The following is a 27,688-nucleotide window of genomic DNA, read 5'->3' on the forward strand; positions in this document are numbered from 1 at the left end:
ATTTAAGCGCCTTTCTTATACATATTCTCCACAGGGACTTGAATAAAAATGAAGATATTTTTAATAATTCGCTTCAATATTTGAGTATACGATTGATTCACTCCCAAACAGTCAACGTGTAGGTGAAGTTGGCTAACACCCAAATATGGCAGGTGCACAGACCATGATGTGGATCGTCTTCGGTACGTACCTTATCGCAATCAAAAATTCAGATCTCAAAAATTATCAACCACTGAGACTTCACCCATCAACTCAAATCGCTACTTCACCAACAAAACTTATAATAATAATCCCAAATATTGTTCAATAATGTTTGCGGTTCCAGGATGGTCTGTCTCGTCAGACGGCCTCAAAGCTGAAGCGCCTTCCAAAAACAACAGCGCGCCCGGTACAAAATCCAAGAAGCGCAAGCGCAACAACGCCGCCTCTGCGCAAGAGAACGTCGACTCCTCAACAGTCGCAGATCTATGGGAGTCTGTCATTGAGGGAAAGAAGCCTGAGAAGTCACAGCAGCAAAATTCTGAGCAGTCTGCTAAGCGACAAAGGAAGCAGGGCAAGGCAAAGAAGACTGAGGATGAGAAGCCAGAGGAGGGTAAAGAGGATGCCATTGCCACTGGGGGTGAGGCTCAGCCCAAGCCTAAGAAGGACAAGAAGCAGAAGCAGAAGCAGAAGTCTGAAGAGGAATCAACAGAGACCACCAAATCCCCCGCAAAGGATGCTGTTGTGAAGGCGCCTCAGCCTCCTGCTCCCAAGCTCACTCCCCTCCAAGCTTCCATGAGAGAGAAGCTTATTTCAGCGCGTTTCCGACATCTCAATGAAACACTCTACACCCGCCCCTCCGAAGAGGCCTTCAGCTTATTCGATGAATCACCCGAGATGTTTGATGAGTACCACGAGGGTTTCCGCCGCCAGGTCAAGGTTTGGCCTGAAAACCCCGTCGACAGCTTCCTCAAAGACATTCGCGCACGGGGCAAGGCCCGCCAGCAAGGCAAAGGCAAGCCCGGAGCTCCCCCCACGCCTCTGTCCAAAACACCGCTACCTCGCACACAGCAAGAGTGCACCATTGCGGATCTCGGCTGCGGTGATGCCCGGCTTGCGGAGGCACTTCAAAAAGACGGAAAGAAGATGCGCGTCAACGTCAAGAGCTACGATCTCCAGAGCCCAAGCCCTCTGGTCACCAAGGCCGATATTGCCAACTTGCCTCTTGCTGACGGTTCCATCAACGTTGCCGTTTTCTGTCTCGCTCTTATGGGCACAAACTGGGTTGATTTTATTGAGGAGGCTTACCGCATTCTACACTGGAAGGGCGAGCTCTGGGTTGCTGAGATTAAGAGCCGGTTCGGTCCCATTCGAAACAAGAACGCTCCTGTGACCCACAGTGTTGGTAACCGCAAGAAGAACGCTGTCGCTGGCAAGAAGGGCAAGGGCAAAGGTGCCGATAACGATGCTGAGCATGATGAGGATTTGGCCGTCGAGGTGGATGGCGTAGATGATCGTCGCCGAGAGACTGATGTGTCGGCTTTCGTGGAAGTGCTCAAGTCGCGAGGTTTTGTCCTTCAGGGAGACCGCGAAGCTATTGACTTGTCCAACAGGATGTTTGTCAAGATGCATTTCATCAAGGGCGCATCACCGACCAAGGGAAAGCATGTGAAGGAACAGGAGGCTCCCAGGGGCAAGAGGCCAATCATCCGCAGGATAGATCCCATTGATGCGGAGCCAGAGCTCAACGAGGCCGCCGTCTTGAAACCTTGCGTCTACAAGATCAGGTAAGCGTAAGGAGGTGATGAAAATTCGATGGGCATTTATAGATTAGTTACTGCGATGAGCAATACCCGCAACAAAAACTGATGAGCAATCTGTACCTCACTAACTACGTGTAATTCTTGTATCTTGTTACTCCTAAATACCATGCTCCAACGCGAATGTCATACGTGCATTCCCTATCCATGACCCTTGAAGAGAACGAGATCTTTCTATCTGTCCGCTTTAAAACAGATGGTAAAACAGTTATCTATCATTATGCTCCCTTTTACATGTTTGTTCTTTTCCGTTGTGGCCCCGATACCGCCCAATGCGAGTTAGTATTGACGCTAGGAAAGTCGTCCCAAGTTGGTGTAAACCTAGAAGAAAATCAGACTGGCGGCAACATCGGGGTTGCCGTCTGCAGCCTGAAGGGCCTGGATAGCTTGCTCCCTAGTTGCACCCATCGAGACCAGGCTCTCAATAGCCTGTGGTGAGATGTTTGTTCTCGGAGCAGCAGCAGGTTGAGCTGCCGGCTGGGATTGGGGTGCAGGGGCTGGGGCTTGCGCAGGCGGAGCGGCCTGTGCCGGAGCAGTTGATGCCGGTTGTTGCTGCTGGCCAGGAGGCACGACAGCTCCGGAGCGCTGTCCAATTGTTGTACCATCAGGGCCGGGCAAAGTCGGCTCCTGTACAGCTGCTGCCTCTTCATCCTTGGGGATCTCGGCCTCTCCCAAGAAAGGGACCTCTTCACCCTGAATGCACAGCTTGTCCTTGGCTAGATCGATGGTGGCTTGGTATCGTTTCAACATGTCGAGGCCAAGCAAAAGATCGACTGATTTACCCTCCATGACAGTGAAACTGCAGGGCAAGAACAAGTTTCCGATTTTAATCTGGGCAGAATGAACACGGCCAATGATGTTGGCTGTACCAACACCACGAGCAACACCGGCAAAGCGGGTATCAACAAGTCTCATAATTCCGCACGCCTCGGCGCACGAAGGAGACATAATGGTAGCTTGAGCACCAGAATCCACAAAGGCCTTAACTGGGTGGCCATTGACTTCCACATCGACATAGAGCATGTGGACTCTACCAAACACTAGGAAGACATCAAGTTAGCATGCAGGTTTCACCATTGCATGATATGCAAATTACCTTCGGGGTTGTGTTCCATAGCATTCTGTAGGTTCTCCATAACTCGCTCTTGTCGAATCATTTCCTCGATCTTTCTCTGGTTTTCAATATTGAAAGGGTCGTCGTTCAGTCTCTCAATCTCCCGTTGCCGTTCCTGGCGCTCACGTTGCTCCCGGTTCTGGCTGTCGAGGAAGATCTGTGCAAAGCGGGCGGGATCGTCAACCGCGGAAGCCAGCTCGGGGTGCTGGGACTGAAGCTGCTGCCTCAAAGCAGGCTGCCCAAGGATCTGAAGCCGAATCAGTTCAGGATCCTGCTCATTTCTGGCCTGTCTCCTTGGTTGAGGGCGTCGGGCTTGTTCCGGTACACCGGTGCTGCCTCTCATATCCCGGACATGTAGGGCCAGCATCTCCCCATCAGCAATCTGCAGCTGCTCCATTGTTTGCGTATCATCCGAGATCAGACGACCGTTGTGATAGATGTGTTGTGAGGTTGGAGGGATGGTCGATTCGGCCTGGATAGATTCGCGGAGCGTAGCCAAGGTCATATCGGGGAAGATCTCGAGGGTGAGCAGACTGTCCTGCTCCCCAGCCTGGGGGTTGAATATGTTGAGGGTGATGCGCCTGTCGTCGAGGTTAGCATGGGTAAAGATGACGTAAATGTATATGGATGATGGACCAACATTGTAGCGTGTCTCTTGCTTTGTTCCTGCTGTTATTGGGAACAACCTTCAGCAGCTGGATATTTAACCAGGCAGGTGTGAAACGGAAGACGTCAAGGAGTTTCGAAAAAGTGGCTGGTCGTGAGAGGAGTAGGTGTAGGTGTAGGCCTAGGTGCGGGTGCGGGTACGGACGTGGCTAATAAAATCCAACGATAGCTCCAGCAAGGTGAATAGGTAGGTACTCAAGCACACTAAGTTTGTGGGAGCAAAGCTTAGTAAAAAGAATTCTCAACTGGATCAGTAAATCTTGTGTCCATATGAGACAAGGTTTGAAGGAGAAAAGAATCGTGGATCCGATGCAAGGTTGGTTGGCAGAAAAAAGATCGGAGGGGAAGGGGCAGATGAAGATGGACGAAGATAGATGCAAGCAGAGCAGTGTTAGTAGTAGTATAGGCAGGTGCAGGTGCATTTACCTACATCCATGACCTACCTTCCTAGGTACACATGAGGTTCAGCGGTAGTCACTGGCTGGAGCTATTGTGAGGGGCCGTTTCCGCAGTCTAGGCTGGGCTGTTTTGGTTCTGGGAGGGCTGGAGGGGCAATGAATTGGGGTCGTCTTGCATTTAGGTTTGGAGGTTCCGTTAGAGCGGTGACGCTACTAACAGTCCGCTGCTTAATCTACCAAGTATGATACGGGGATATCCCAAATAAAACCCGTCCTTTTTTTTTTTTTTTTAGCCATGATCACGAAGTACAAAGAGTACCAAATTGGTTTCCCTAAGCATGGAAGGCAGATTTCAATGACTTATCTCGTTACCTTAGTACTTATCAAGGTAATCGGGTTGCACCATTCATCCCGTCTCATTCAGTTTTGACTTACATCATCCTCTCCACCCCTCCATTCTGTCTGCCCTACAGCTGTGACGGAGCTTTCATTGGACTTTGGGGGTGCAAACAAATTCGTTAACCAAGCTTGCTTCCACAACCCCATCGCTCATCCAATCGATTAAATTCACAACAAGTGTTTATTATCTTCCTATTAACTTAGCCACCAAGCAATCATGTAGTGGTCATTGCTGCCTGTTTGCTTTTCTTATTCAGTCAAGGTACAAGTTTGTGTTGTATTGCTCGTGTACCGCTCGCTAGGCACGACTGCATGTACGCACACTCTCAGCCAAGGACAAGGCAACTCTCGGAAATTGATGGAAGCATACGGATGCTTACTGTATATTGTCCCCGTTTCAGAAGCGAATATGATAGCGGGGAGGCAGACGCTGTGATGACGACGAATTACCACTCTTGATGCAGGCAGACGAAGAGGACGAATACTATGGAGTTGGCATACAGTCCTTGTCCTTACAGATCCAATAAGCATATCGAGCAGAATGTAACGGATCAATTTCCAAAGCAGACTTCCTGCATAGTACCAGCCCTCAGCCAACATACAGCATCGTTCGCTTTGGGCTTTTGTTGCTTTGTCGGGTGACCGTTGACTTACATGCCTCAAAGTCATGCCGGTGAGTCGTATTCCATTGAGGTTCCCAAAAACAATAGCATTGGCATTCTGCAGCAGGGTCTAAAGACTTGAGATCGTATTATGCGGCGGCGGCTGCTGCCGTTCAGGGACCCCCAACTGCGGATCGCCTGGGTTACTTTAACAGGGAGTGCCGGGAGGCACAGAATGATCTCCTGCAGCGTCTTTACATGGCTACTGGGTAGCAGAAATGTTGTCCTTTTAAGTCTCAGGGTACAGAAATAAACAGCCAAAGGGCCTGGTCTAGGCAGTATACGGTGACCTACTAATTTCGTCTTTCATGCTTCCAGCGGCCAACTTTTCTGACACCCTGAGGCATGGCTACATAGCGGCATCCTTGATCAAATATGCAAGCTATAGTCGTGTTCCGGTTTCCCGTTGACTGGGTTTAGCAACCTTTACTTCGCGTTAGGTGGTTGCCTGTCCAGCTCGTCATGAATACCACGAACAATTCCACTACGAAAGAGCTGGAAGGGAAGTAAGCTGAATTGGCACCAGTTGTTGGTCTTCAAAGGGCAAAGGAACAAGAACACATTGTTTTTCGAGGTACCATTGACTGCCTTCTCAATGTAATGTCGACTACCAACAGCATAAAACTGGTTTCATCAACAACAAACAGAACACCACAGAACTTACCAACTGTTTAACTACCTTTTTGTACCACATCTACCCTAAACACCTTGCAGGATCTTTTACTTACCCACAACACCGACGTTCATTCTCGATGTCTTTTTTTTTTTTTTTTTTGCTGCTCCCCTGAAATACCTAATCATCTGCAACCTACCGTGCCCTCTGTTTGCTTGTCTGTGTCGAGGTCACGCGACTTGAAATGTCATGTGCCAGTCCCAAGCTACCACTGGCGATGGAGCCGGAACAAAGCTCTCCCCGCTCATAAACCCATCTTGACCAGAAGGGGAGAGAGGATAGTCGAGACGAACGAGACGAGACGAGTCGCAGCTCAACGACAATACACTATTCCTGTCACCCGAAACACTTTGAGGAGTAACATTGATTATCACAAGGTTTCAAATGTATAGCCTCACTTTCGTCAACATTGTCTACTTATAGTCTTTCTTACCTTAAACCATTACCCACTGGCCCCATTACATTACGGCGCCGGCCTGCATCATCCGATCAGCTCGGCATTCGTGGGTCCACCAGAATTGAAAGAGCAAACAGGAATCTTTTTTCGTCCCATGACGTTTCATTCACTGTCAAACGAGTCGAGTTCTGTGATCCAGTAACTCAGGGAAAAAATCAGAGCAAACATCTGATTGTGGTCGGGCTCATCCAAGGCACAAAACTCATTCAATTACAAAACGCCACTCTCTAAACGTTTACACTCACCTTCACTTCAAAAGCGCACGGGCGAACTTCACCAATTGCTCTCATCACACCACATCATATCGTTCAATCGACTTCATTGTCGCCAAGTCAAGCTCAGCACGGTTTCATATTGTTGATAAAAACTACACGTCTTCTGCATCAGCTCTCACTCCTCGAAAACGGTCCATAAATTATTTCACCCCGCAGCAGCTCTATTCTGGCGCCGACTTATACTGAGGTAGTACCTCTGTTCACATTCATCACGTCAGGGTCACCCCAACACTTTACTTCTCAATACGACCAATTGAATCTCAATCCCTCATGGGAAGCATGGACGTGAAGAACGAATTCGCCTCTGCCGCCAGAGATATCATCTTCTCCGGCGGCGTCACCGATTCCCGAGAGAAGAAGGAAGACGAAGACGATGGCGCCATCACCGACGGAGACGCTGACGATGATATGGTCAACACCAAAAGAAACTTCTCCGCAATGAGAATCCAAAAGAGAAACTCAGAAGCCGGCCTCCTGAAGAAGGTCATTCCGTTTCATTGGGCACCCATGCTTCAGCCCCTGACCGAAAATGATATCGACACATGTGTGACTCTCGAAGAAGTCGCACTCTCAGAAACCTACAGATCTCCGCGCGAGAAGGTCAGTTACAAAATTCTCAGTCGGCTGTTTTGAGACGCCGCCTAGAGACCCAGAATGCAGCCGGACCCTGCTTGCTAACCAATGAGAACAGATTGAGTATCGCATCAGGAATGGAATTTGCTATGGCCTGTTCAACACCGTCAGACCAACCGATGTGAAGAAAATATCTCTCTCAACGATGCAGCACAGTCGGCCAGTTGAGGGTGGCCGCTGCGACGGGGCCAAGCATGTCATGTTTGCGCACGTTCTCGCTACGCTTGGAACCCACTCGGTCATCACTGATGCGGACATGGCCATGCCTGAGAACTGGCGGGATGCAAAGGTTTCCAAAGGGTCTCCTTTGGGCCACCAATCCTCGGGAAGGACGATTTGTCTCCACTCATTCATCGTGTGCCCAGAGGTCCAGGGTGTTGGTATTGGCAAAACGGTAATGAAGTCGTATCTGGAGCTCATGAACGAGTCTGGTGTGGCTGATCGAGTTGCAATCATTTGCCAACCAGTGAGTTATTATACAATTACATAAAAAAAACGTATGGTACTAATGTGCGCACAGTATGCCATACAATTTTACAAGTGCTTCGCATTCAAAGACCTTGGCCCCAGCACAGAAGCCCTTGCTGGTCAGGGCTATCATGCCATGGTAAGTTGACATCTCGACAACATCAGCGAACAACTGCTAACCCGCGCCCAGGTGCTCGAATTGCGCGGCCCCAAGAGAAAGACCAAAGAGGAGCCTACGCGAAAGAACAAGGAAGATTCCAAGGATACCAAGCCCAAGAAGCCATCATGATCTGGTTCTGCAGGCTTGTTGCAGGCGTTTTGAGTTGTATGAACGACTCTACTGTACCAAGAAGCTCCATGTATTTGCTTCATTTTTTTCGCACATAAGATATCACTAAAAGAGCCGTATCATCTGCAATAATGAGATAGCTGGTCTACAAAAACCGCATTAGCGCGTTAAATTCCATTTTTTATTCCCGCCCCATATATCTATTGTCCCTTTTTGATATCATAACCTCTTTCTTTTGTTTCTCAGCACATGGCAGTTTTCGTTTAGTCGCTGGCCTTGTACTTGAGGCGGTATTCCTCAGTTCGCTTGATGTCCTCCTCAGAAGCAAAGTTCTTCATGCCAGCGATAATGTCGTCGAGGGTCAAGATAGCGAAGATGGGGATGTCAAACTCCTTCCTCAACTCGCCAATAGCGCTGGGGCCGGGCTTGGTCTCGTCGCCGTCGGTGGCAGGGAGCTTCTCCATACGGTCAAGGGCAACGACGATACCAACGACGATACCACCCTCCTTTCGGATCTTGTCAATAGCCTCTCGCTTAGCGGTACCAGCAGTGATGACATCGTCGACGATAAGAATCTTCTTGCCCTTGAGAGGCGCACCGACGATGTTGCCCCCCTCACCGTGGTCCTTGGCCTCCTTGCGATCGAAGGAGTAGGACACACGGTCGAGGTTCTCGGGGGCGATCTCGCCGAGCTTAACAGCAATGGAAGAAGCCAAAGGAATTCCCTTGTAAGCGGGGCCGAAGATGATGTCGAAGTCAAGACCGTTCTCCTTCTGGGTCTCGGAGATGGACTTGGCAAAGGCAGTAGCGATAGCGCCGGCGAGACGAGCAGTGTGGAAGAGGCCGGCGTTGAAGAAGTAGGGTGAGATGCGCTTTGACTTGAGCTCGAAGCTGCCAAACTTGAGGATCTCGCCAGCGATGGCGGCCTGCAAGAACTCTTGCTTGTAGGGAGCGAGTTGAGCTGACATGATGACTTATTGACTAAGGATTAAAGTGGTTGTTTAGATGAGATCCAGAATATTTCTAGAGCAAAGTTTGCGATCCCCTCCTGTAGCTCAAATCAGTCAGTGGTGATGAGCCGGCGCCGGAGCAGGACTTGGCCTTGGACCCTTCTATGGTTCAATGTATGACAGCGGGGTTGAGGTGGGGGTGAGATCCAGATAAAAAGTACCATTTAAGAAGACTCTGAATTGATTACATTGTATGGCAGTTGGACTCAGCGTGGGAATATTAACTCTTTATTATTGATAAAGTTCAAATATTCTAGGACACTAGTCCTCGATTACTTACAGCAACCATCTCTTGATTCATCAATACATAAATCTCCAAATCTCATATCTAGTCCTCGTCAACCGAAATTCCCTCCACACAAAAAGTGACTTCTCTTATCGATAAGACTGACCGCCACGACCCACCAGAAAAAAATATTTGTCCAACTGAATTTTGCCATCTCTGATACCATCTTTTCGAGCGACGAGCGACCTTCTCCTCCGTCCGCCTCTCATTTTTTCTTATTCTTCAAGAAAAATTCCCAGGACAATTTCAACTTCAAAACAGTCAGATCGCCCAAGATGAAGACGACCTGGAAGGACATCCCGCCGGTGCCTACTCAGCAGGAGTTCCTCGATATTGTACTGAGCCGAACGCAAAGAAAGTTGCCGACCCAGATTCGCGCCGGTTTCAAAATCAGCCGTATTCGAGGTATGTCTCCATCGCCACCAACAAATGCGCCTGTAATAGATCACTGACCTCTTTGCTCTCTACAGCTTTCTACACACGAAAGGTCAAGTTCACCCAGGAGACCTTTTCTGAAAAGTTTGGCGCCATCCTCGAGAGTTTCCCTCGTCTTCAGGATATCCACCCGTTCCACAAGGATCTTCTCAACACCCTCTACGATGCCGACCATTTCAGAATCGCCCTCGGTCAGATGTCAACTGCCAAGCACTTGATCGAGACCATCTCCCGCGACTATGTCCGTCTCCTCAAGTACGGTCAGTCGCTGTTCCAGTGCAAGCAGCTCAAGAGGGCTGCCCTGGGTCGCATGGCCACTCTCATTAAGCGACTCAAGGACCCCCTCATGTACCTCGACCAGGTCCGCCAGCATCTCGGTCGTCTGCCCTCGATCGACCCCAACACCCGAACACTGCTTATTTGCGGTTACCCCAATGTTGGAAAGTCCAGTTTCCTCAAGAGCATTACTCGCGCCGACGTCGACGTCCAGCCTTATGCTTTTACCACAAAGAGTCTGTTTGTCGGTCACTTCGACTACAAGTACCTCCGCTTCCAGGCCATTGATACCCCCGGTATTCTAGACCACCCTCTTGAGGAAATGAACACCATTGAGATGCAGAGCATCACGGCTATTGCGCATTTGCGTTCTGCCATTATGTACTTTATGGATCTTTCTGAGCAGTGTGGTTACACAGTTAGCGCCCAGATTGCTCTTTTCAAGAGCATCAAGCCCCTCTTCTCCAACAAACTCGTCTTTGTTGTCATTAACAAGATTGACGTTACCCGACCCGAGGACCTCGAGCCTTCAGTCCAGGAAGAGCTCCAAGGAATCCTCAAGTCTGGTGAGGTCGAGCTCCTTCAGTTGTCTTGCAACACCATGGAGGGTGTCCAGGAGGTCAAGAACGCTGCTTGCGAGCGCTTGATCGCCGAGCGTGTCAACCAAAAGCTCAAGGCTGGTACTAACACCAGCGGCGCTATTGGTGGCCGTCTGGCCGATGTTATGTCTCGTATCCACGTCGCCCAGCCCATGGGTGGCCAGACTCTTGAGACATTCATTCCCGAGGGTATCAAGGACCGCAAGAAGTACGATAAGGAGGATCCTGAGCGACGAAGAACCGCCAGGGACGAGCAGGATGAGAACGGTGGCGCTGGTGTCTTCAACGTTGACATGAAGGCCGACTACATGCTCGCCAACCCTGAGTGGAAGTACGACAAGATTCCCGAGATTTACGACGGAAAGAACGTCTACGACTTCATCGACCCCGATATCGAGGCCAAGCTCCAGGCTCTCGAGGAAGAGGAGGAGAAGCTCGAGGCTGAGGGCTTCTACGAGTCTGATGAGGATGATGAGGATGATGAAGAGGCCGAGGTCCTGCGCAAGGCCGAGCTGATCCGCGAGAAGCAGCAACTCATCCGCAACGAGGCCCGCATGAAGAAGCGTCTCAAGAACCAGGCTATCATCCCCCGCAAGATGATGAAGAAGCCCCTCTCCGAGTTCGAGGATGCCCTCGACCAGCTCGGTGTCGACACCACCGACATTGCCGACCGTGCCCGCGAGAGGTCCCGAGGCCGCGCCCGCTCCAGGTCTCGCATGGGTACCGAGGACCCCGACTCCATGGATGTCGACGGACACACCAGCACTCCCCGCGAGCGCATGCGTTCCATCAGCCGACCCGCCAGCCGCGCTCCTACAGCCAGCCGTCGCGACGACGGTGTCCCCGACGATGTTCTCCGATCCAAGGCCGACCGCATTGCCAAGCTCAACCAGAAGCGCATGAACCGCATGGCCCGACAGGGAGAAGGAGATCGGCACACAACTGCATCCATCACCAAGCACTTGGTAAGTTTATACACCCTAGCCTTGTTCTATATCAGAATCGTAACTAACACAATATCTTCTAGGTCGTTGGCAAGCGTGGCATGGGCAAGACAAACCGCAGATAGAGAGCCAGCACTGGGCTTCCCTTTCTTCCATACTTGGTTGTCTTTGTCTCTTTTCCGGCATAATTTTGCGGGTTCGCGGGCTGTTCGGTTTGCCAGGGAGTTAGGGCGCATGGGAAAAAATGAACTGTGGTTCCGTCGCTGTGTGCGTACGTACATGCTCGACAAGGAACAAACTTTACGTGTCGTGTCGTTCGTTGCTTGGGATGAAGAAGCTCTGTCCGAGTTGAGCTAGATAGTAGATATCACGGTGCCTTCTTGAAAAGTACTAGAAAAAGGGGCTGCCAAAAATTTTCTTCCTTTTTAAACAGATCATGATTTATGAAATTTCAAAAGTTTCAATCAAATTTGATATTCTCTCTGGTCACGATTATACATATTCAACCATATTCATTTGAGTGTTCGTGTGAGATGCTATCGAAAGAGGTATAATGAGATTGTGCCCAAGACGCACCATCCTATTGGCCACTGTTCTGGACAGAACGGTAACAATTGGTCAATCAAAAAATATCAAAACAATCCTCCGACCCTACTGGCTCTGCAGCAGTGGTGTGACCTTATTCCTCTTTACCCTGTTTCCTGGTCGCGAGACTCTTACTGCTCCTCAGCAACCTGGATACCTTCCCTCAAACCCTCAACCTTGAGCTCCTCGCCAGTGGCGCGGCGGTAGATATCCTTGACATCGTCTGTGTTTGTCTCAAAGTGGCTGGTAGCATCGTAGCTCTTGGAGATGAAGATGTTGTCCTTGGAACCATCCTCAAGAGGTTCGTAGACGGGAATGGGAGGGCCCTGTACCGTGTCAGAATATGTTGTCTGTTGATTTTTAATCAGGGTAACTTACCATGAACTGCTCCTCGATCTTGCCAAGGCGCTCCAGACCAGCCTGGAGCTCGACATGGTGGTTAGCTGTGGTCTCAGCAATGGTTGAGACGATAGCGATCCAGTAACCCTTAGGGCAGACGTTGTGAGCGGAAGAAACACAGGCGATGTATATGTCTATGATTGTTAGCTGGTGTGCAAATCTAACGTAAATTGGTGGCATTTACCGTTCTTTCTGCCAACTTGAGATTGGGGAATGATGAGCTGGGCAGAGTCGGCATCGTTGGTGCCAGCGAGAGGGTGCTTGAGGATGCAGATGGCTCGGAGAACGTGTCCAACAACCTTGGCCTTGTTGGGGAAGTAAGAGGGGTCACCGAGGATCATCTTGGCCTTGGTCTCGAACTTCATCTCCTCGACACCGGTCATGGTAGCCTTGATGCCAACAGCCTTGTCGCCATCGTACTGGATCTCGTCGATGTTGGTGTTAAGCATGTAAGTGCCACCGTAGATGGCAGACAGGCGGGCAAAACCCTGGGGAAGCTCGCCGAGGCCGTAGAGAGGGTAAATGTAAGGAGACTTTCCGTATCGAGCAACAGAGTTTCCGTAGAGACGGATGCGATCGATAGCCTCGGGAGCCTGGCCAGGGGTGGTGATGTAGTCGTCGGTGAGGTAGAGAGCCATGGCGTGGCCGATGAAGTCCTTGGTGGTTGCCTCGAGGCCGAACTTGTCGTAGACATCCTTCATTGTGCACTTGTTCATGTCAAGGCCTGAGTAGAAGATGGCAAGTTAGCAAATTGACCATGCCTACTTCGCAAGTCCTCCTTGCTGTTCAATGGGAATACAAACCCTTGTGTGTGCTGGGATCCTTGGGGTCGAAGCTGCCAACCCACTCGATGAAAGACTTCATGCGTCGCTTCTCGAAGAGTCCCATAAGGGGGGATCGCAGAGCCTCGGCAGCGTCAGAAGGAACTTTGGCGACGGTGGCCTTGTTGGAGGCGCCCTGCTGGACGTAGCTGCCAGCGACTTGCTTGAACTCGAGGTATCGTGTAACATCAGTAGAGACGAGAATGTTGGTCAACTCGCCCGAGGACATGAGGAACTTGGGAACGAGATCGATGTTCCAGTCGTTGAGGCGGCCATATTGCTTCCAGGGCTCCTCGCCCTCACGGAAGTTTCCGTACTTCTTGAAGAGCTGTACTCAATGTTAGAAATGTTGATTCGGTTCAGGGGAAGCAGGTCGGTTTCAGGTTTGGGTAGGAGTTGCGTACAGTCTCAAGGTTCACGGAAGCGGCCTCTCTGAAGAATGATTAGTTTTCTGGTGAGTTAAGGAGTAATCGTAGTTTACTTACCCGCCGTAGTGGTCGTTTCGGTCGATGTGTAGGACCTTCTTGCCCTTGACACTCAGAACACTATTGAACCATCATCAGCCGACCGCCTTTATATCAACCATCACCGCCTAGCAGCTTGCGCCAGTCTGGAACATGTTTGCGACACAGCGAAGCGGTCAAGGATAGGTGGAATTTGGCGTCATATGTCTTACCCAGAAAGAATACACTCGGTCAAACCTAAGAATCGTCAGTACTGGGCGTCATGAGACAAGATCCAGACTGTCACTGCCAGCGTCGAGTCGAAGCTTTCTGATGCGGGGATCGGCCTGCTGGCAGAAAGAGGCGGGGAGATGGGATGGGGGATAAAAGACATACCGGTGCCCAGCACGACAACGTCATATTCGGGGGCAATCTCATCCATGATGGCTAATCTGTGGTGTTGATAATCGATGAAGTTTTAGGTAGCTAGGGATAGAGAGAGTGTGAAGCAGAATGGAAGGAAAGAAGCGGGATAGATGGGAAGCTCGAGGTGATGCAGTTGCGGTGGCGGGGTCCAGCTACAGTAAGTTAAGTTAAGACCATGTCCAATGTGGAGACTAACATTATGGCACTCGCTCACCGAACCTCAAGTAAAATACGGATAACGCCTCCAAATACAGCCTCTTACCCAATTCATGACAATCTAATCTCACATTATCTCGTCTATAGAGGCTAAATTACACTATCGTGAACAAACAAGCATATTTTTGTGGCTACTGTACGCTCATCATCTGCCGTTGTCGACCCCTATATTTCCTGCTGCCTTGACCTGATCGACTGTCCAAGGTCAAATTTAGCTTAGCTGTCGGTTCAATATAAGAGACCCAGCAACGACCCCAGTATCATTATCGTGTAATTGGGACTTTGTTATTAGCCCAGCGTACAGGGTCCTTTTGCCGCTTCTTCTCCTTTCCTTCCAGATTGTTCATGCTGTGGAGCGAGCCCCCTTTTGTCGTGTGGCCAGGAGTTGACTTACATGGTAACGAGCCTCTTTTATTGCAACCTGGTACTCTAGATAGGTAGATACTATGTAACGACATGTGATGTCAAACATCTCCTGTCTGAACTTTGCTATATCTCGATATCAATATTAATCACATGATATAGTCAACAGACAGTCAAGTTCGAGGTCGATGCAAGACATAGAAGTCATTGTTCAGAGTTCATGTGCTCGCATATACATTTTTGCTTCGTCAACTGTATCTTACATATCCTAGATGTACACGACGAAAGGGTCACCCGTTCTCTCTATCGAGTTTCGTGAAAAACCACCGTCTCACTTCCGTCACACAGATAGTACATAACATGGTCTCGCATGTGGTAGTTTCTTATTATTTCTTCAGCTCCTTCTCGATCTTGGCCTCCTGTGCCTCTGTTGCGACAGGATCGATCTGCTTGGCCGCCTCTGACTCTGCCCCAAGTTGTGTCCACTCGGCAGCGTTGGTTTCATCCTCGTATGCCGATGGTGTGTAGGCCTGCCCATCTCCGCCTTCAAAGTTGATCTCTGGGTCGTTCATGGCAACGTCGACGGCATCTTGCCAAGTATAGTATCGCTCCGTCAGCACATGCTTGATGGCTCGCTGTGTCTTCATGACCTAGTTCCTGAAATCAGCACTTCCATATAATAACCAGTGATGCGGTTGTATCGTACCTCCTCGTCTCGGCTATCAATTTCTCGTTCACCGAATCCGACTTTGGTTCTGAGGAGCTCTGCCCTTGATGTGGAAAGCATGTTTCTCTCTTTACAACATACCCACCACAGTGCATGCAGATCCTCCCACGACTTCTTTCTCAATTCCTCGACAGTCCATGCCCGTCCATGCTCCTCGGTTTCCTTGGGTGTTGCGAGCAGCTTGCCTTGTCCGGGGAAGAATCCCCATAGACCATGATTGGGGTCAACCTCGATCTTGGGCTTGAAATCACGGGGCTTCGGTAGTGGGATGTTTGACATGGACAGAGGCTCGCGGGGTCCGGAACCATACAAGCTACTGACACCTCGCTTCGGGTTGTTGTCCTTCGTTTTGCGCTTGCATTGTGGTGCGGTCGTGGAGAAGCGAGCAACTTGAGGGACGGCGGACGAGATCCTTGTCGAGGAGGCCTGGGCCATCCGACCGGCAAGTGGCCGTATCGTACTGGTAGATACCATTGTGAATATATTGCCTGTCGTGGGGGCTCGGACGAGGCTATTCGCTATTCAATTCATCCCACTCATTGGCAAATTTTGGGATGCCGTAGCTCGCGGAGCTTCGGTGTCGGCGCTACATTCCGCCGAGGCTTGGTATACAGTCACGTGTACACCTCTGGGCAACATCCGCTTCCAGCCTCACCGAATCTCACCTGGAGCTTCACCGAGCCTTACCAAGAGATGGATCTCAGCGGTGGGTTCGAGAAGCGGCACTTGCAGCACGGATAGTTTGGTACAAAGTACATGAAGTTTTGGGGTGGATGATGCGGGGGAATTCTCCAGATGCCCCATTTCATCACCATCTTCTAGAACAACGCTGTTGTTACCAGTTCCTGACTAGGACAACCAAAAGAGCCACAATCTGGCTGCGGGGGATAGATCCATCACCAGGGAGCATAGCTTGAAGTTGCTATGCTATCATCATAGGCCCCACGGTTGAAGATCTTTGGCAAAATATGCTTTAACCATAGATCTTTCTATGATACCGCAACACTAGGAGTTTGGAATATCGAGTGTTCGCTACAACAATAAGGAGCCGATATCATGCGTCCGATACAATTATAAGTCGTCGGTATAATATGCGTCCGGATGAATACTTGGAACAATATAATTCCTGCGTAATGCGCATTACCGGCACCATGGAAAACACAACGACTAACACAGAGGTGAGGCGTACTACGTAATCAGCAAGTAGGAGCTGAGTGCATTGAAACCACCCTATAGCACAACTATTGTTTGGAACAAGCCAGCATCAGCTCTATGCGTTCATGATGCTACCTTCAGGGTATTCAGATCTGCACGCGGCATAACTCGCTCGGCCAAACCACGACAGCATTGTTTGGTGTGTTTTAGACATTACACGTGTGCAAGTCCCAGGTGTTCCTGCAAAGACACGCACGCATGCATTTCCCAGGAAGCTTCTGTCAACTTCGCAAGAAACACCTCAGCCAACAGGCGCTGTTCGGTTGACAGCACCTCGGATACGATGCAGTCAAGACTGTACTTTACCAAAGACAGGAAGGGGTTGCAGTCGTGTCTCGGCAGCGTGGGGGTCCATACGACATCCTTGAATATCGGCTGTCTTTCGTAATTCAGAATGACTGATTCAGGGATTGAGGTCATGCTGGACAAGCTAAAAAGACCATGCAAGTCAGAAGGGCTTTTGGGGGTGGTGATTGCGAATTGCAACCCTGGCCGCTTCACCGCGCAACCAGGCGCCTAACAAGGGATGATCTGCCGTAATTGTCGCAAGACAATTGACACTTCACAGTGTTGACCAACTTTGAAGTCGGTCAGTCGTTATTTTCCCTCTTCCCGTGGAGCTGGATAAATTATTACACTGCCGCGGCATCCTCCGTCAGTTCTGCAACCTGTAACCTGCAAGCTGCAGCTTGTAATAAGTCGTATGTAATTCACAAGATCCGGTATCTTCTATATCGTCATGCTCGTTGACAGATGAGAACATCGTGGGCAGATCCTTCTCGTACTGGGTACACACGGGTTTTGTTTTTGTAAAATTTCCCGTATAGAGAGGGAGATCTGTCGTATCCAGAAAGGCATTGCCCCTGAGAGAACTGTTTCTCGACGATTGCTTGAATTTTGAGTGAACCACAACCGTCTCGTAGTTTCCTGCCACACACGATCTCAAGTCCAGCGATGCAAATTTGCTCTCTTCACAGTAAGCGCGCACAGTACAGCAACCCTAAAGTCAATTGTCTTTGAAGGCGTTCTGCACTAAAATCTGGCTGTACTGTAGGGGAAAATGGCTAGGAACAGTCAAGTGCTGGTGGGGTGCCTCGTGGAAGCGGACACCATCAACAGCCAGCCACGCCTATCCGGTAAAGTTCCGCACCATCAGTCGTCGTAAACTGCACCGGTGATAGTGGTGATAGTGGTGGTGGTGATTGTGATGTGAGAAGTACTGTACAGTAAAGTTTCTCTGTTGGATGCAGAATGCCAAATTTTGTGACGTAAGTGACTATCATGCGGTTGGGATTCGTCGCTAGGTACTTAACTTTATGCTTGACTCCCTCAATTGGCCATATTCTTTCCAAAAAAGGGTTTAGTAGGCGCCGGGGCAACGCACTTTTGTCAATTCCGCACTCGCTCGAAAACTGTTTTTGATGGCTTATCACTAGTTTGGCCTGAGCAAAGCAATCCCAACCTGTGCAGCATGGTACCGTACTGTTGTGAGGGATATATGGTGAATTGTTTCATGCTCATCGTGATGCCAACAATTTGGAAAGTCCGAGACTACTAGACAGTAATGACTCGTGCAGACGCAGTACAGCATGCTCGCGCAGACTGGTGGTGAAAAGCGCATCCTTCACCAACCCTGATCATCGCAGACAACCAATGGTTGCTTCTAAATCAAAATTGTTGGGTGTCTACCCAGACACGAACGAGCCATCGGACAAGACAAAATGGACTGCACGCACAAGGTTGGCCATCCCTTCTATTAATACGTGGCGTTGGAATGAAGCCATCACGACGTGCTTCTTCCCACCTTTGCGTGCCCAGAGCAATGTGGCTCTAACGGGTCTTGAAGGTGCGGGAAGGGACCCAGTAGAAGAAGCTTGGTGCGTTGAGGCTCAACATGCTTTCCACAGCACCACCAACGGCAGTTTTGTGCCTCTCCACCAGGCCCGCTTCTCCAACGATTGCCGAACATGGCTCTTTGGTGTGGTGCATCCAAGCATACTCTGCATGTTTGTGTCTATGTGTTTAGGAGGCGACACAGTAAACCACAATGAATCCGCCTGGTTGTTTCGAAGGCAGGGCTTACTTAGAGATTGTATCGAGTTATTCAGGAGTGCAAAGCACCCCAGCAGTGCTTTTTGGCCACAGTGATTGCGCCGGATACCCCAATAGAGCAGTTCCGACAGACCGAACAGGGGGTTGCCACCAAGGTTGCCTGGCCTGGCGCGGACTTGTTTGTTTGAGCAAGATGAGAAGGGCGAGGATAGTAATCATTTCACTAGTGAGTCCTGGTAGGCCGAGTAATGACATATTAGCTTTCTGCCGGCGGCACCCGGTCAATCCTGTTTGAACACGGACAAAAATGCCTAAATTGTACGAATGCCCTGACTACGCCATTTGTCAGCGGCAGTATGCAGGGGTGACCACGATACAGTAGCATGTATGTATCTTTGGCAGTTTCCAAGAGGCTGAAGTCATAGAAGCAGCAAGACATTGTTGTTGATGCGTGTATATAAGAAAATCAATAAACAATTGAAATTCAAGTTGACAACATGGCAATGAAAACATCAACACCCAATAATGTGGTTGGTTGGTATGCCTCTAGAGCAAAACAGCGGTATGTGTACAAGAGTAGGTACATGGCTGTTATCTGATTCGAGTCGGTGAAGTCTCGGAAAAAACAAAACAGAAAAACAGCAGAATCAACGTCATCGCTGTCGGGAGTCTTGTCCAAACATTGTGTGAGACTCAGGTCGTCTTGCGCATTCCGGATCTGGATTCAAAGTTTACATACCCTGTCAACTGTCAGTCACCCAAGCAGAAAACCAGGCATGGGGGATAAGTTGACTGCACAATCATCACATAAAGCCCGAGCCGAGATAGAAATCACGTTCCCGTTCGCTGAGAACACGGCAAGATTGATAACGGCAATGATATTTTGCCTGTTGAATCACAGCGTGGCGGTTGTGTGTGCCACTTGTCATTGCTTTGCTATTAAATCTCACACATGCGTAGTATTCGCACGACTCAATGACCCGAAACGCGACGCCACCGAGCAAGGGGTGGGGTAGATTTTCTTTAGCTTCTCAACTTTCCAGGGGATGACACGGGGGTTAAGATAGGTACCTCCATGCCTTAGCAAGTTAGGCCTACGGCTTCCAGTTGTTGTTGTTTCCGGGAATGATGCTGGCATCTCGGTGTTCCCGCCCCCCTATGGCCGTATCCAAAGTCCCTTCTTTGTTTCGAGTTGGCTGGTCATCGTCCGATCACGGAAGGGGTTCGGGTTTCTAGGCAACCGTATTTTTGACAGCCAGGCATTGAGAAGATTTCACCGCGGATACGGACGCTGATACTGTTCTTGATGTCTGCCCGTGGTCAAATGTCGTTCGTTGCTGCATTGCAATCTGATGTTTTTGATAGACGAGAATCAGCGGCTCAAAAAGACGATGCTTTCTCCAACTATGGAGTCAGCCTCCTCACGGGAAGGACTCCACCTCAACCTTCTGGAGCGAGAATCGAAGCCTTCGACTTCCCACCCAGGCCACCCTCGTCCTTCAGCAGATGCAATGGCGGGAAGGTGAGGGGTTCTCAAGGGACCATGCTCCACTGAGATCTGCTTTGGTGGGAACACCCGCTGTGCTTGCGGGAGCCATGAACGGTTGGCGTTAACAATGGGATCGAGGACCCTGCAACAGCCAGATTTGTGCCCGTTGTTGAATCTTGTCAACATGAATTACCTGCTTGTTTTTAGGGCGAATGGCTGCAAGTGTACAAAGTACGGAGCACCTAGCCAAGAGTTTCCCAAGTGCCGATGACCGGCTATGATTAACCAGGCGATTCCGACGGATTCCCTTTGCTACGGACGGACCATTATCTCCATGTCCCGGGAGCACCTTGTATTCGGCGAATTCTCCTTGTCTTCTATCCTTTTCGTCCCCACTTTGCTTTTTTCGACGGCCTTGGCAACACTTTGTAGGAGCTGCAATATCCGTTGGACCGTCCATTGTCATTTTCTCTTCAATTTGAATCCTTCCTTTCTTTTGTTTTTGATTGAACCATGTTTCAAGAAAGCCCAGGGTGTTACGGATAGCTCCAATGCATATGCAGTCATAGTTGTCAAGCGTTGTTCAAGTCGCGTTGAAATGGATGTCATACGTAGCTGCGTTGATTTGGGACCCTTGTTCGCCCATACTGGGTTGTGTTTTCGCTTGACTCGTGGATCCTGCATATCATCTTATAATCCTGGCTTCTCGAGTCACAAGACAGAATGCGCCCCGTTGGGAGCCGTGGTTGACTTCTGAACCACCACCACCTGCAAGTTGGAGGTTCATGATATTGTCAAGGTGAACTTCCTGGTGCTGTGGCATTGGCTCATTGGAAAGTAGAATCGTGGCTTCCTCATTTCTAAGACATTTGGCCAATACACCATCTAACTGTTTTGGTAAGGCATAGTTGCTGGCCATTGCCCAACCTCTCCTTCTGATCCTACCTATGCAACATGACCCCTGCAAGTTTGAGTGCAGAACATCTGTCTCACAACATAACTTCAAAATGTGTGGTAGCTTTCATAATGGGATAGTTCTCTTGCGAGTACGAAAACTTGATAGTTTTGGCAGAAGAACTATACTTAGGTCTCAGACATGTATCGGCATAGAGTGCCTAAACCTTCGGGGGTTGATTATAACTGCGTTCCTGGACTGAAATCGAAATGAGTTAGAAATACAACAGGCAAGTCTTTGATTTTCTAATTGGTGGACCAATCAGAACATGGATTCGAAAATCAACTCGGTAGAATAGAGGTAAGCCGTCTGAGCTTTTCAAAAGTGGTTTCCAATGGACGGTTATCTGAACAAATAGAGGCGTGTATATCCGTTGACGAAAAAAAAAAAGTCTGTTCATCTAACAGCGTAGTGCCAGAACTAGTCGCTTCATTTGCTCACAAGATCAAACAAAACGCAGGGAAAAATCGTTAAATGAAAAACCGCTGCGTCAGGTCAACGAATCCCGGCACGAACTCGGTGTCCGAGTCGTGTATGAGGTAATGCGGTGAGGACTTGGTATGGCGTGAAGCATCGTGACCTTGGGTGTGTACAGTACAGGCCGGCTACGACACCGGGAGTCGAAAGGCTAGTGTCAAGTACCTTGTACAAGAGGCAAGCAGGCGCGCAATATTGCCAGCTAGCAAAACAATGCGTACCCGTTACCAAAACACCCAACCTCCAATATCCCTGCAGACGCCCCACCCTCTGCGAATAAGTTGCCTTTTCGACCTATCGTGTGTACAGTATCAACCGTGCGAATGCCAGAACACAGCACCATTTCTGAAGTTTTTGGACGCGTCGTGCATCATCCTGGATCTGATTTTTGATATCAGCGTTTCCCTGTCGGTGTTTAGGATCGCGAAACAAGCAGCATCGTTGCGAATGCCGTCAGGACCCTAGCTCTCCAGGTGGTTTTTGTGACAACTAAAGCTTGTCATGAGAAGAAGTTGGAGTATCAGAATAGTAATGCTAGCTGAGATGGTAGCACGGCTCCATGGCTGTCCCAAGGCCTTTATGTAGGATGAGGCAAACTTCAGACCACCTCATGCTTGCGGCGATGTCGGACGGTGAGGCCGGCGCAATTTTCAATTTTCCCAATGGCAATAGGCGCTGAAAGGTTTCGAGGCTTGCATGTCAAGTTTACGCCTCATCTGGTGCATTTCCCCCCCCCTTGGAGAATCCAGAATTGGTTTGGCGTTTCGGTTCGAATGATACATCTACTGTGCTACTATTGCATACTATAGTCGATCGGCTTCAGGAAGTGTGCCTGGTACATGCGACAAGCAGACTTTTTTTTCTCTCAGGGCATGACGACTTGCAAAGTGAATGCACACGCAGGCACGATAGGATCTGTGTATTTTTCTAGTTTGTATTCGATCTGACCACATAACCTTTGCCTGAGTCTTGTCCAAGGCGTTTGTCTTCGTTGACTGACTAGCGATATCATGCCTCTATCGAACAAGAGTGGATACGACGAGGGTACCTGGCTTTGAACTGACATGGCAGCAGTCGGTAAGTGACCAGCAAGTATATTTCACCGCAAAGTGTTGGCAAGTGAATTGGATTATCGAACCCCAATTCTGACGGCTTAGAGCGGCAATGGCATGGTAGTTGCGCTAACATCCAAGTCCAACAGGCCAGAAACCTCGCCGTAGACCCGATTTGATTTAGATTAGAAAGGGACGAGGGGCGTGCAGTGAGTAAAACGAAGAAAAATTCGAATCATCCAAACTCGAACAGGAACAAATTACACACTGCAAACATCTGGCGTCCAGTCGAAGCGTCCTCCTTGCTTGGCACTTACCTCGGTAGCTGATACCTCCGCGTTTGCTCCGATCACTACGGCGCTCTCTCTTTTCCCGCCTGTAACTTGGACGTAGGCACCCGCGCTTCTACTGATTCCAGCGCTCATAGGTGATCACAGGTAGAAGGTACATGCACCTGCCTGTGAATTTCTCAGCAGTTTCCTTCTTTCCTCTTGTTCTCTCGTCTTCCATCTTTCCTCATTCTCCCATGAAAAAAACTTTTCCTCACACAAACCCTCTCTTCCTCTCTCGTAACATCGCCAATTTTCCCTTTTGATTTTTGTGATTCTGTGTCCAGAATTACTTTAACAAGTCTATCTTGACTATCTCGATATATCTAACGCTCTGCGCGTCTGGCGTCTGGCCCCATCAAACACGAGCGCGACCCGCGACCCTTCTGGGCCATTTTTTTTGCCCTTTGCTCCAGATCCCAGCCGCCAGCTATTCTGATTGTGGTTCCTTTGCTTCGCTGTGGGCCCACTGCACTTACCAACGATATCCACTTCCCACCTCACTGTCTCTTTACCAGGTCCTGCCTTTGCGACTTGATCAAGGCGGCGTGCCAATTGCGACAGGAGCTCGCGAGTATCAGTTACAATTATACGTACTGTGTCGAACAAGGCATTTGATCACTTCCGCAGCTCGCCCTGCTGTCCTTGGTTTCTTTTACTTTTCTTTCGCCTCTCTCCTAAGTTTGCATACTAAGCAAAACCAAAGAGAGAAGAAAAAAAGCCAAACTCTGGAAAACTTTAGTGCTGCTACTGCATCACTCTTTTAATCCACACCCGCACCAACCCACTTCTTTTTTTTTCTTCCCTCCTTCACTCGCACCTCTTCTTTCGCACACCCACCCACCGATAGAACCCACAACAGCGCTACCCACCTTTTTTCAAAGACTGCCCTGACAGCTTGCCAGTCAAGAGGAGACCGCGAGAAGAAAAAAAAATAATACTTAAAAAGGTTGGAGACCCAGTTCTCCACTCTGTGCACCCTCTTCCAAAGCACTACCTTCAAAGAGGGACCTGCCACGAGCCTCATCCTCCACCACCGGGAACTTCTTCTGCGGAGCTTTACAAGGCATCGTATTTGATTGATCTTGCTTGCCTTCTCAAGTCTCGCAAACCTTCCCTCGGACCCCTCTTCCTCCTTTTCTCCGCAAATCCTCATTCGACTTGGACTTTGTCATCCACCGACCAGGTCCATTATACCCCGGGCAACTTTTTTTCCGTCGCGGTTTCTTCAACACCACGTCGATTGTCACGAGCTTCGCGTTCAACAAGAGTAGCATGGACGGTCCTCACTACCCCTCCAATGGTATAAACACGACTTCTTCTGGTCAGACTTATCCTTCACCTACCGCGATCTCTCCCAACCAGCTGCAAACCGGCTCGCCGCTCCCTCAGACTCTGCCGCCGTTACAGCCTCCCCCAACATCAGCCACGATGCAGAACATGTACGGGAGCCACCCTCACACGCCGCGAACCCCAGGCACCCCCAACACGCCTGGCTCGGCTTCCAACATGCCTAGCTACCAGCAGCAGCAGACATCGCAGCCTCAGAACCGAGCTGGCCTCTACTCAATGGCGCCGAACCAATACCCTCCTCCCCAGGGATATGGCACCTCAGCTGCTATGATGCCCCAGGCGACCACTGCTGCCTCCCACCCTCAGCCCATCGCGCCAGCCCCTGCTGGTGGTCGCGGTCCTCCTGTGCTGCGTCCTATGCCTCCTGGTGGCATCATGTCCCAGCCTGGTGTTTCTTCTCCCTATGGCCCTGCTTCTCTTATGCAGCCTCAGTCCGTCATGCCTGAGGGTGAGCCTCCTACCCACGTTGTTGGCTCACAGGGACGACGCGGTATCCTTCCCAGCGCTCCTGGACGACCTGCTGCCCCTGCCGCTGGCACTGGTACCAAGAACACCGTGATTCCCGTGAAGGACGCTGATGGCAAATTCCCATGCCCCCACTGCACCAAGACTTACCTCCATGCCAAGCATCTCAAGCGCCATCTCCTGCGACGTGAGTAGAACAACTTGCCGAGTTCGATCGTGATACTGACCATGCCTCTCTAGACACCGGTGATCGCCCATACATGTGTGTTCTCTGCCGCGATACCTTCTCTCGAAGTGATATCCTCAAGCGTCATTTCCAAAAGTGTTCTATCCGCCGTGGCAACCCCACCGGAGCCAGCCACTTGTCGCATCCTCAGGCCCATGTTAAGAAGAACCAACAGGCACAGAAGGCAGCTGGTCTTGCTCATGACGGTGATCTCAACCACCTCAATGGTCTGAGCAACCTTCCCGGTGACAACATGGTCCACCCCTTTGGCATGGTTCCAGTCTCGGACGGCATGAACAACATGGCCCAAGATCAGAGCCAGCTCTCTCGGTCCAGCTCTCTCGGCCGTCTCGACAACGGTAACAATGCTGACAGACGGAACATGAACGGTCAGGTCATGGGTGCTTCTCAGCCCTATGGCGCTGACCCCAACATGAACCAGCAGCAGATGACTGGCTACAGCATGCCTCCCGCTCAGAACGGAATGCCTATGTACGGTGGCTCAAACCAAAACCCTCCATCTGGCCTTGATTGGTCTCAGATGTTCCAGCCTGGTGCGCATCAAACCTACAACAACACCTCTTTCAATCCTAATCTTGGACAGACGCAGATCGGAATCAAAACCGAACCTAATTCCGGGCCCGGAACGACAGGCGACAGCGCCAGCGATACCCTTTTGTCGAATTTGGGAATGCATTCTCACCATACTCCATACAACCTACTTTCTGATCAGATTCTTAATTTCTTCTATCCTCCTAATCAAGCCATCGACCCCTCGAGCGCAGGCATGAACCTCTATTTCTCGCCAGACAACGTCAAAGACTTCTTGGACAAGTACACCCACTTTCACATCCACATGCCCTTCATTCACGTCTCGACTTTCAAAGTCATGGAGGCATATACTGGCTTACTTGCAGGCATGTGTTGTATTGGCGCCTGTTATTCAGACAATGTCACGCCTTCTAATGTTCGCGAAATGATGGACTTTCTTGTTGTCGCACTTCAGCGCGACTGCAAGATGATGATGTCTAACGCTGAACTACAGACAAATCAACTGGGGCACACGTCCCGGGCTGACATTGAACAACTACAGGCTGTCTTGTTAACATGTATTTTGCTACTTTGGAACGGAAACCCGCAGCAGCGGGAACGCGCACGACAAATTTACCCCGCCCTCGCTGCTAATGTTCGCCAGCTGGGTCTTTTCCGACCATCCAGTGACCCTGCTACTATGTCTCCCATGCATCAAATCGATTTCGATCGGAATGCCTTCGGTATTCAGCACTGGAACTGGGACATTTGGATCGACCAAGAACGCAGTAGTCGCTTGATGTTTGGCGTCTTTTTGATGGACGTGGTGATGGGGCTTTATTTCAACTCTCAACCTTTGTTCGATGTCATGGAACTTCACCTACCTCTGCCTTGCGATGATGTGGCCTGGGATGCTGATAAGGCTGAGGATTGTGCTTCGGCACTTGGTCTTCACGGACCCGACGTCGCTCGGCAAAAGAATCCATATGGCACACAACGAGCAAAGCAACCAGAGATGGACTGGGCTCTCAAGGCTCTTTTGCATCCGTCTTATCAGATTCAGCCTGGAAGCACAAACCTTTATGGAAAGTTTGTTCTTATCCATGGCATTTTAGCATTGATTCGGCGGGCCCAGATCGACGGGCATGCGGCTCAACTGTCCAAATTTGGCACTCCTCCTCCCAATGATTGGATGACTCAAGCTGGCGGCAATAGTGGCCGGGGCACTCCAGTTGAGGGGGCGGCAGCCAATGTGGACCCACAGAGTCTGCAGGCACTTGTCATCGCTCTGACCAAGTTCAAGAGCAACTGGGATGCAGACATGGCCAATCAATTCCCACCTGCTGTTGCAGGATCCAGTAATCCTCGGCGGCATGGGTTTTCGAGAGACGGCATCCACTTCTACTGGCTTTGCAATTATCTGTTGAAGCACACACAGGCAGCCGATCTTCGATTGGCTCCTGATACGCGGCTTGCACAAGTAATGCAATTGTTGAAGTCGCTGAAGGCATGGGTGATGAATGATGGTGCGAGCAGAGGAGAAGAATTAGGATCAGTTGGGGAGATTGACGAACAGTATGGAGCTATGGATCTCACGTTAGAGATGGCAAAACTTTTCAAACCTCTTCCACAGGTTGTGGAGGACGCTGGCACTGCGTCTGTCAAGACGGAACTTGGCAATGGGACGGCAGTATGATTTTTTCTTACACAAACAAAAAAGCACTTTAGGGGTGGGGCTGCATCTGGAGGCGTTGCGTTGCATTCTGTTTTTGTTCTCTTTATTTTCTTTGTTTCCTGGGTCACTAGGTCTCACCGATGTGATGGTCATCTCAGGGTAGACCTGGTTGACCTCATGCATCCATGGTCGGCACTGTTGTGCAATGCATTTGTCGAAAATTAGACGGGAAGAGGAGTTGTAACTGCATATTAGACTTTGATCAAGATAGAGAGGGAGGTCTAGCCGGATGACGGTCATCCGGTAGACCATCATGACTTGATGGCTTGGAGCAGGTTAATGATGTTTGCCTATAATTATTTGTGCCACCTCTTGTGAAGTATATATGTGTGACTTGTGAATGCTGAATGATGATGTCTTGTGTCAATTTGTGTATCAACGTAAAGAGAGTGAGACAGCATTCAGTATCTATTCATGATTGATATATGTACTTTTATATCATTTGC

The 27,688-nt window shown here is 49.9% G+C and overlaps 10 protein-coding genes across 10 annotated transcripts; 5 read left to right on the forward strand and 5 right to left on the reverse strand.

Annotated features, from left to right (window-relative positions):
• Positions 1-145: 145 nt before the first annotated feature.
• FGSG_06161 (uncharacterized protein) lies at positions 146-1,770 on the forward strand (the record flags this gene model as incomplete). The annotated part of the gene is made up of 2 exons (XM_011326493.1): positions 146-182; positions 326-1,770. 2 exons carry the CDS (start codon positions 146-148, stop codon positions 1,768-1,770), a joined length of 1,482 nt encoding a protein of 493 aa, XP_011324795.1.
• Positions 1,771-2,120: 350 nt separating this feature from the next.
• FGSG_12878 (uncharacterized protein) lies at positions 2,121-3,418 on the reverse strand (the record flags this gene model as incomplete). Its single annotated transcript, XM_011326494.1, has 2 exons — positions 2,121-2,839; positions 2,896-3,418. The coding sequence occupies 2 exons, from the start codon at positions 3,416-3,418 to the stop codon at positions 2,121-2,123; spliced, it is 1,242 nt and encodes a 413-aa protein (XP_011324796.1).
• Positions 3,419-4,773: 1,355 nt separating this feature from the next.
• Positions 4,774-5,785, reverse strand: FGSG_12879 (uncharacterized protein; the record flags this gene model as incomplete). The annotated part of the gene is made up of 6 exons (XM_011326495.1): positions 4,774-4,860; positions 5,031-5,096; positions 5,186-5,240; positions 5,333-5,420; positions 5,703-5,705; positions 5,767-5,785. 6 exons carry the CDS (start codon positions 5,783-5,785, stop codon positions 4,774-4,776), a joined length of 318 nt encoding a protein of 105 aa, XP_011324797.1.
• A 928-nt stretch (positions 5,786-6,713) lies between these two features.
• Positions 6,714-8,005, forward strand: FGSG_06163 (uncharacterized protein; the record flags this gene model as incomplete). The annotated part of the gene is made up of 4 exons (XM_011326496.1): positions 6,714-7,043; positions 7,135-7,542; positions 7,597-7,683; positions 7,735-8,005. 4 exons carry the CDS (start codon positions 6,714-6,716, stop codon positions 7,831-7,833), a joined length of 924 nt encoding a protein of 307 aa, XP_011324798.1. The 3' UTR covers positions 7,834-8,005.
• Positions 8,006-8,096: 91 nt separating this feature from the next.
• Positions 8,097-8,801, reverse strand: FGSG_06164 (orotate phosphoribosyltransferase; the record flags this gene model as incomplete). The annotated part of the gene is made up of 1 exon (XM_011326497.1): positions 8,097-8,801. One exon carries the CDS (start codon positions 8,799-8,801, stop codon positions 8,097-8,099), a length of 705 nt encoding a protein of 234 aa, XP_011324799.1.
• A 513-nt stretch (positions 8,802-9,314) lies between these two features.
• FGSG_06165 (nucleolar GTP-binding protein 1) lies at positions 9,315-11,834 on the forward strand. Its single transcript, XM_011326498.1, has 3 exons — positions 9,315-9,534; positions 9,600-11,404; positions 11,467-11,834. The coding sequence occupies exons 1-3, from the start codon at positions 9,405-9,407 to the stop codon at positions 11,506-11,508; spliced, it is 1,977 nt and encodes a 658-aa protein (XP_011324800.1). The 5' UTR covers positions 9,315-9,404; the 3' UTR covers positions 11,509-11,834.
• A 265-nt stretch (positions 11,835-12,099) lies between these two features.
• Positions 12,100-14,073, reverse strand: FGSG_06166 (rab GDP-dissociation inhibitor; the record flags this gene model as incomplete). The annotated part of the gene is made up of 8 exons (XM_011326499.1): positions 12,100-12,294; positions 12,347-12,501; positions 12,552-13,091; positions 13,171-13,516; positions 13,593-13,620; positions 13,674-13,733; positions 13,865-13,889; positions 14,028-14,073. 8 exons carry the CDS (start codon positions 14,071-14,073, stop codon positions 12,100-12,102), a joined length of 1,395 nt encoding a protein of 464 aa, XP_011324801.1.
• A 758-nt stretch (positions 14,074-14,831) lies between these two features.
• On the reverse strand, positions 14,832-15,861 carry FGSG_06167 (uncharacterized protein). The gene is made up of 2 exons (XM_011326500.1): positions 15,343-15,861; positions 14,832-15,286 (listed from the first exon to the last, which is right to left on the reverse strand). Exons 1-2 carry the CDS (start codon positions 15,835-15,837, stop codon positions 15,023-15,025), a joined length of 759 nt encoding a protein of 252 aa, XP_011324802.1. The 5' UTR covers positions 15,838-15,861; the 3' UTR covers positions 14,832-15,022.
• Positions 15,862-18,231: 2,370 nt separating this feature from the next.
• On the forward strand, positions 18,232-18,726 carry FGSG_12880 (uncharacterized protein; the record flags this gene model as incomplete). The annotated part of the gene is made up of 1 exon (XM_011326501.1): positions 18,232-18,726. One exon carries the CDS (start codon positions 18,232-18,234, stop codon positions 18,724-18,726), a length of 495 nt encoding a protein of 164 aa, XP_011324803.1.
• A 5,481-nt stretch (positions 18,727-24,207) lies between these two features.
• Positions 24,208-27,560, forward strand: FGSG_06168 (uncharacterized protein; the record flags this gene model as incomplete). Its single annotated transcript, XM_011326502.1, has 2 exons — positions 24,208-24,937; positions 24,991-27,560. 2 exons carry the CDS (start codon positions 24,208-24,210, stop codon positions 27,201-27,203), a joined length of 2,943 nt encoding a protein of 980 aa, XP_011324804.1. The 3' UTR covers positions 27,204-27,560.
• Between the last annotated feature and the right edge of the window lie 128 nt (positions 27,561-27,688).

This window comes from Fusarium graminearum, chromosome 3 (assembly GCF_000240135.3).
Source record: "Fusarium graminearum PH-1 chromosome 3, whole genome shotgun sequence".
NCBI lineage: Eukaryota > Fungi > Ascomycota > Sordariomycetes > Hypocreales > Nectriaceae > Fusarium > Fusarium graminearum.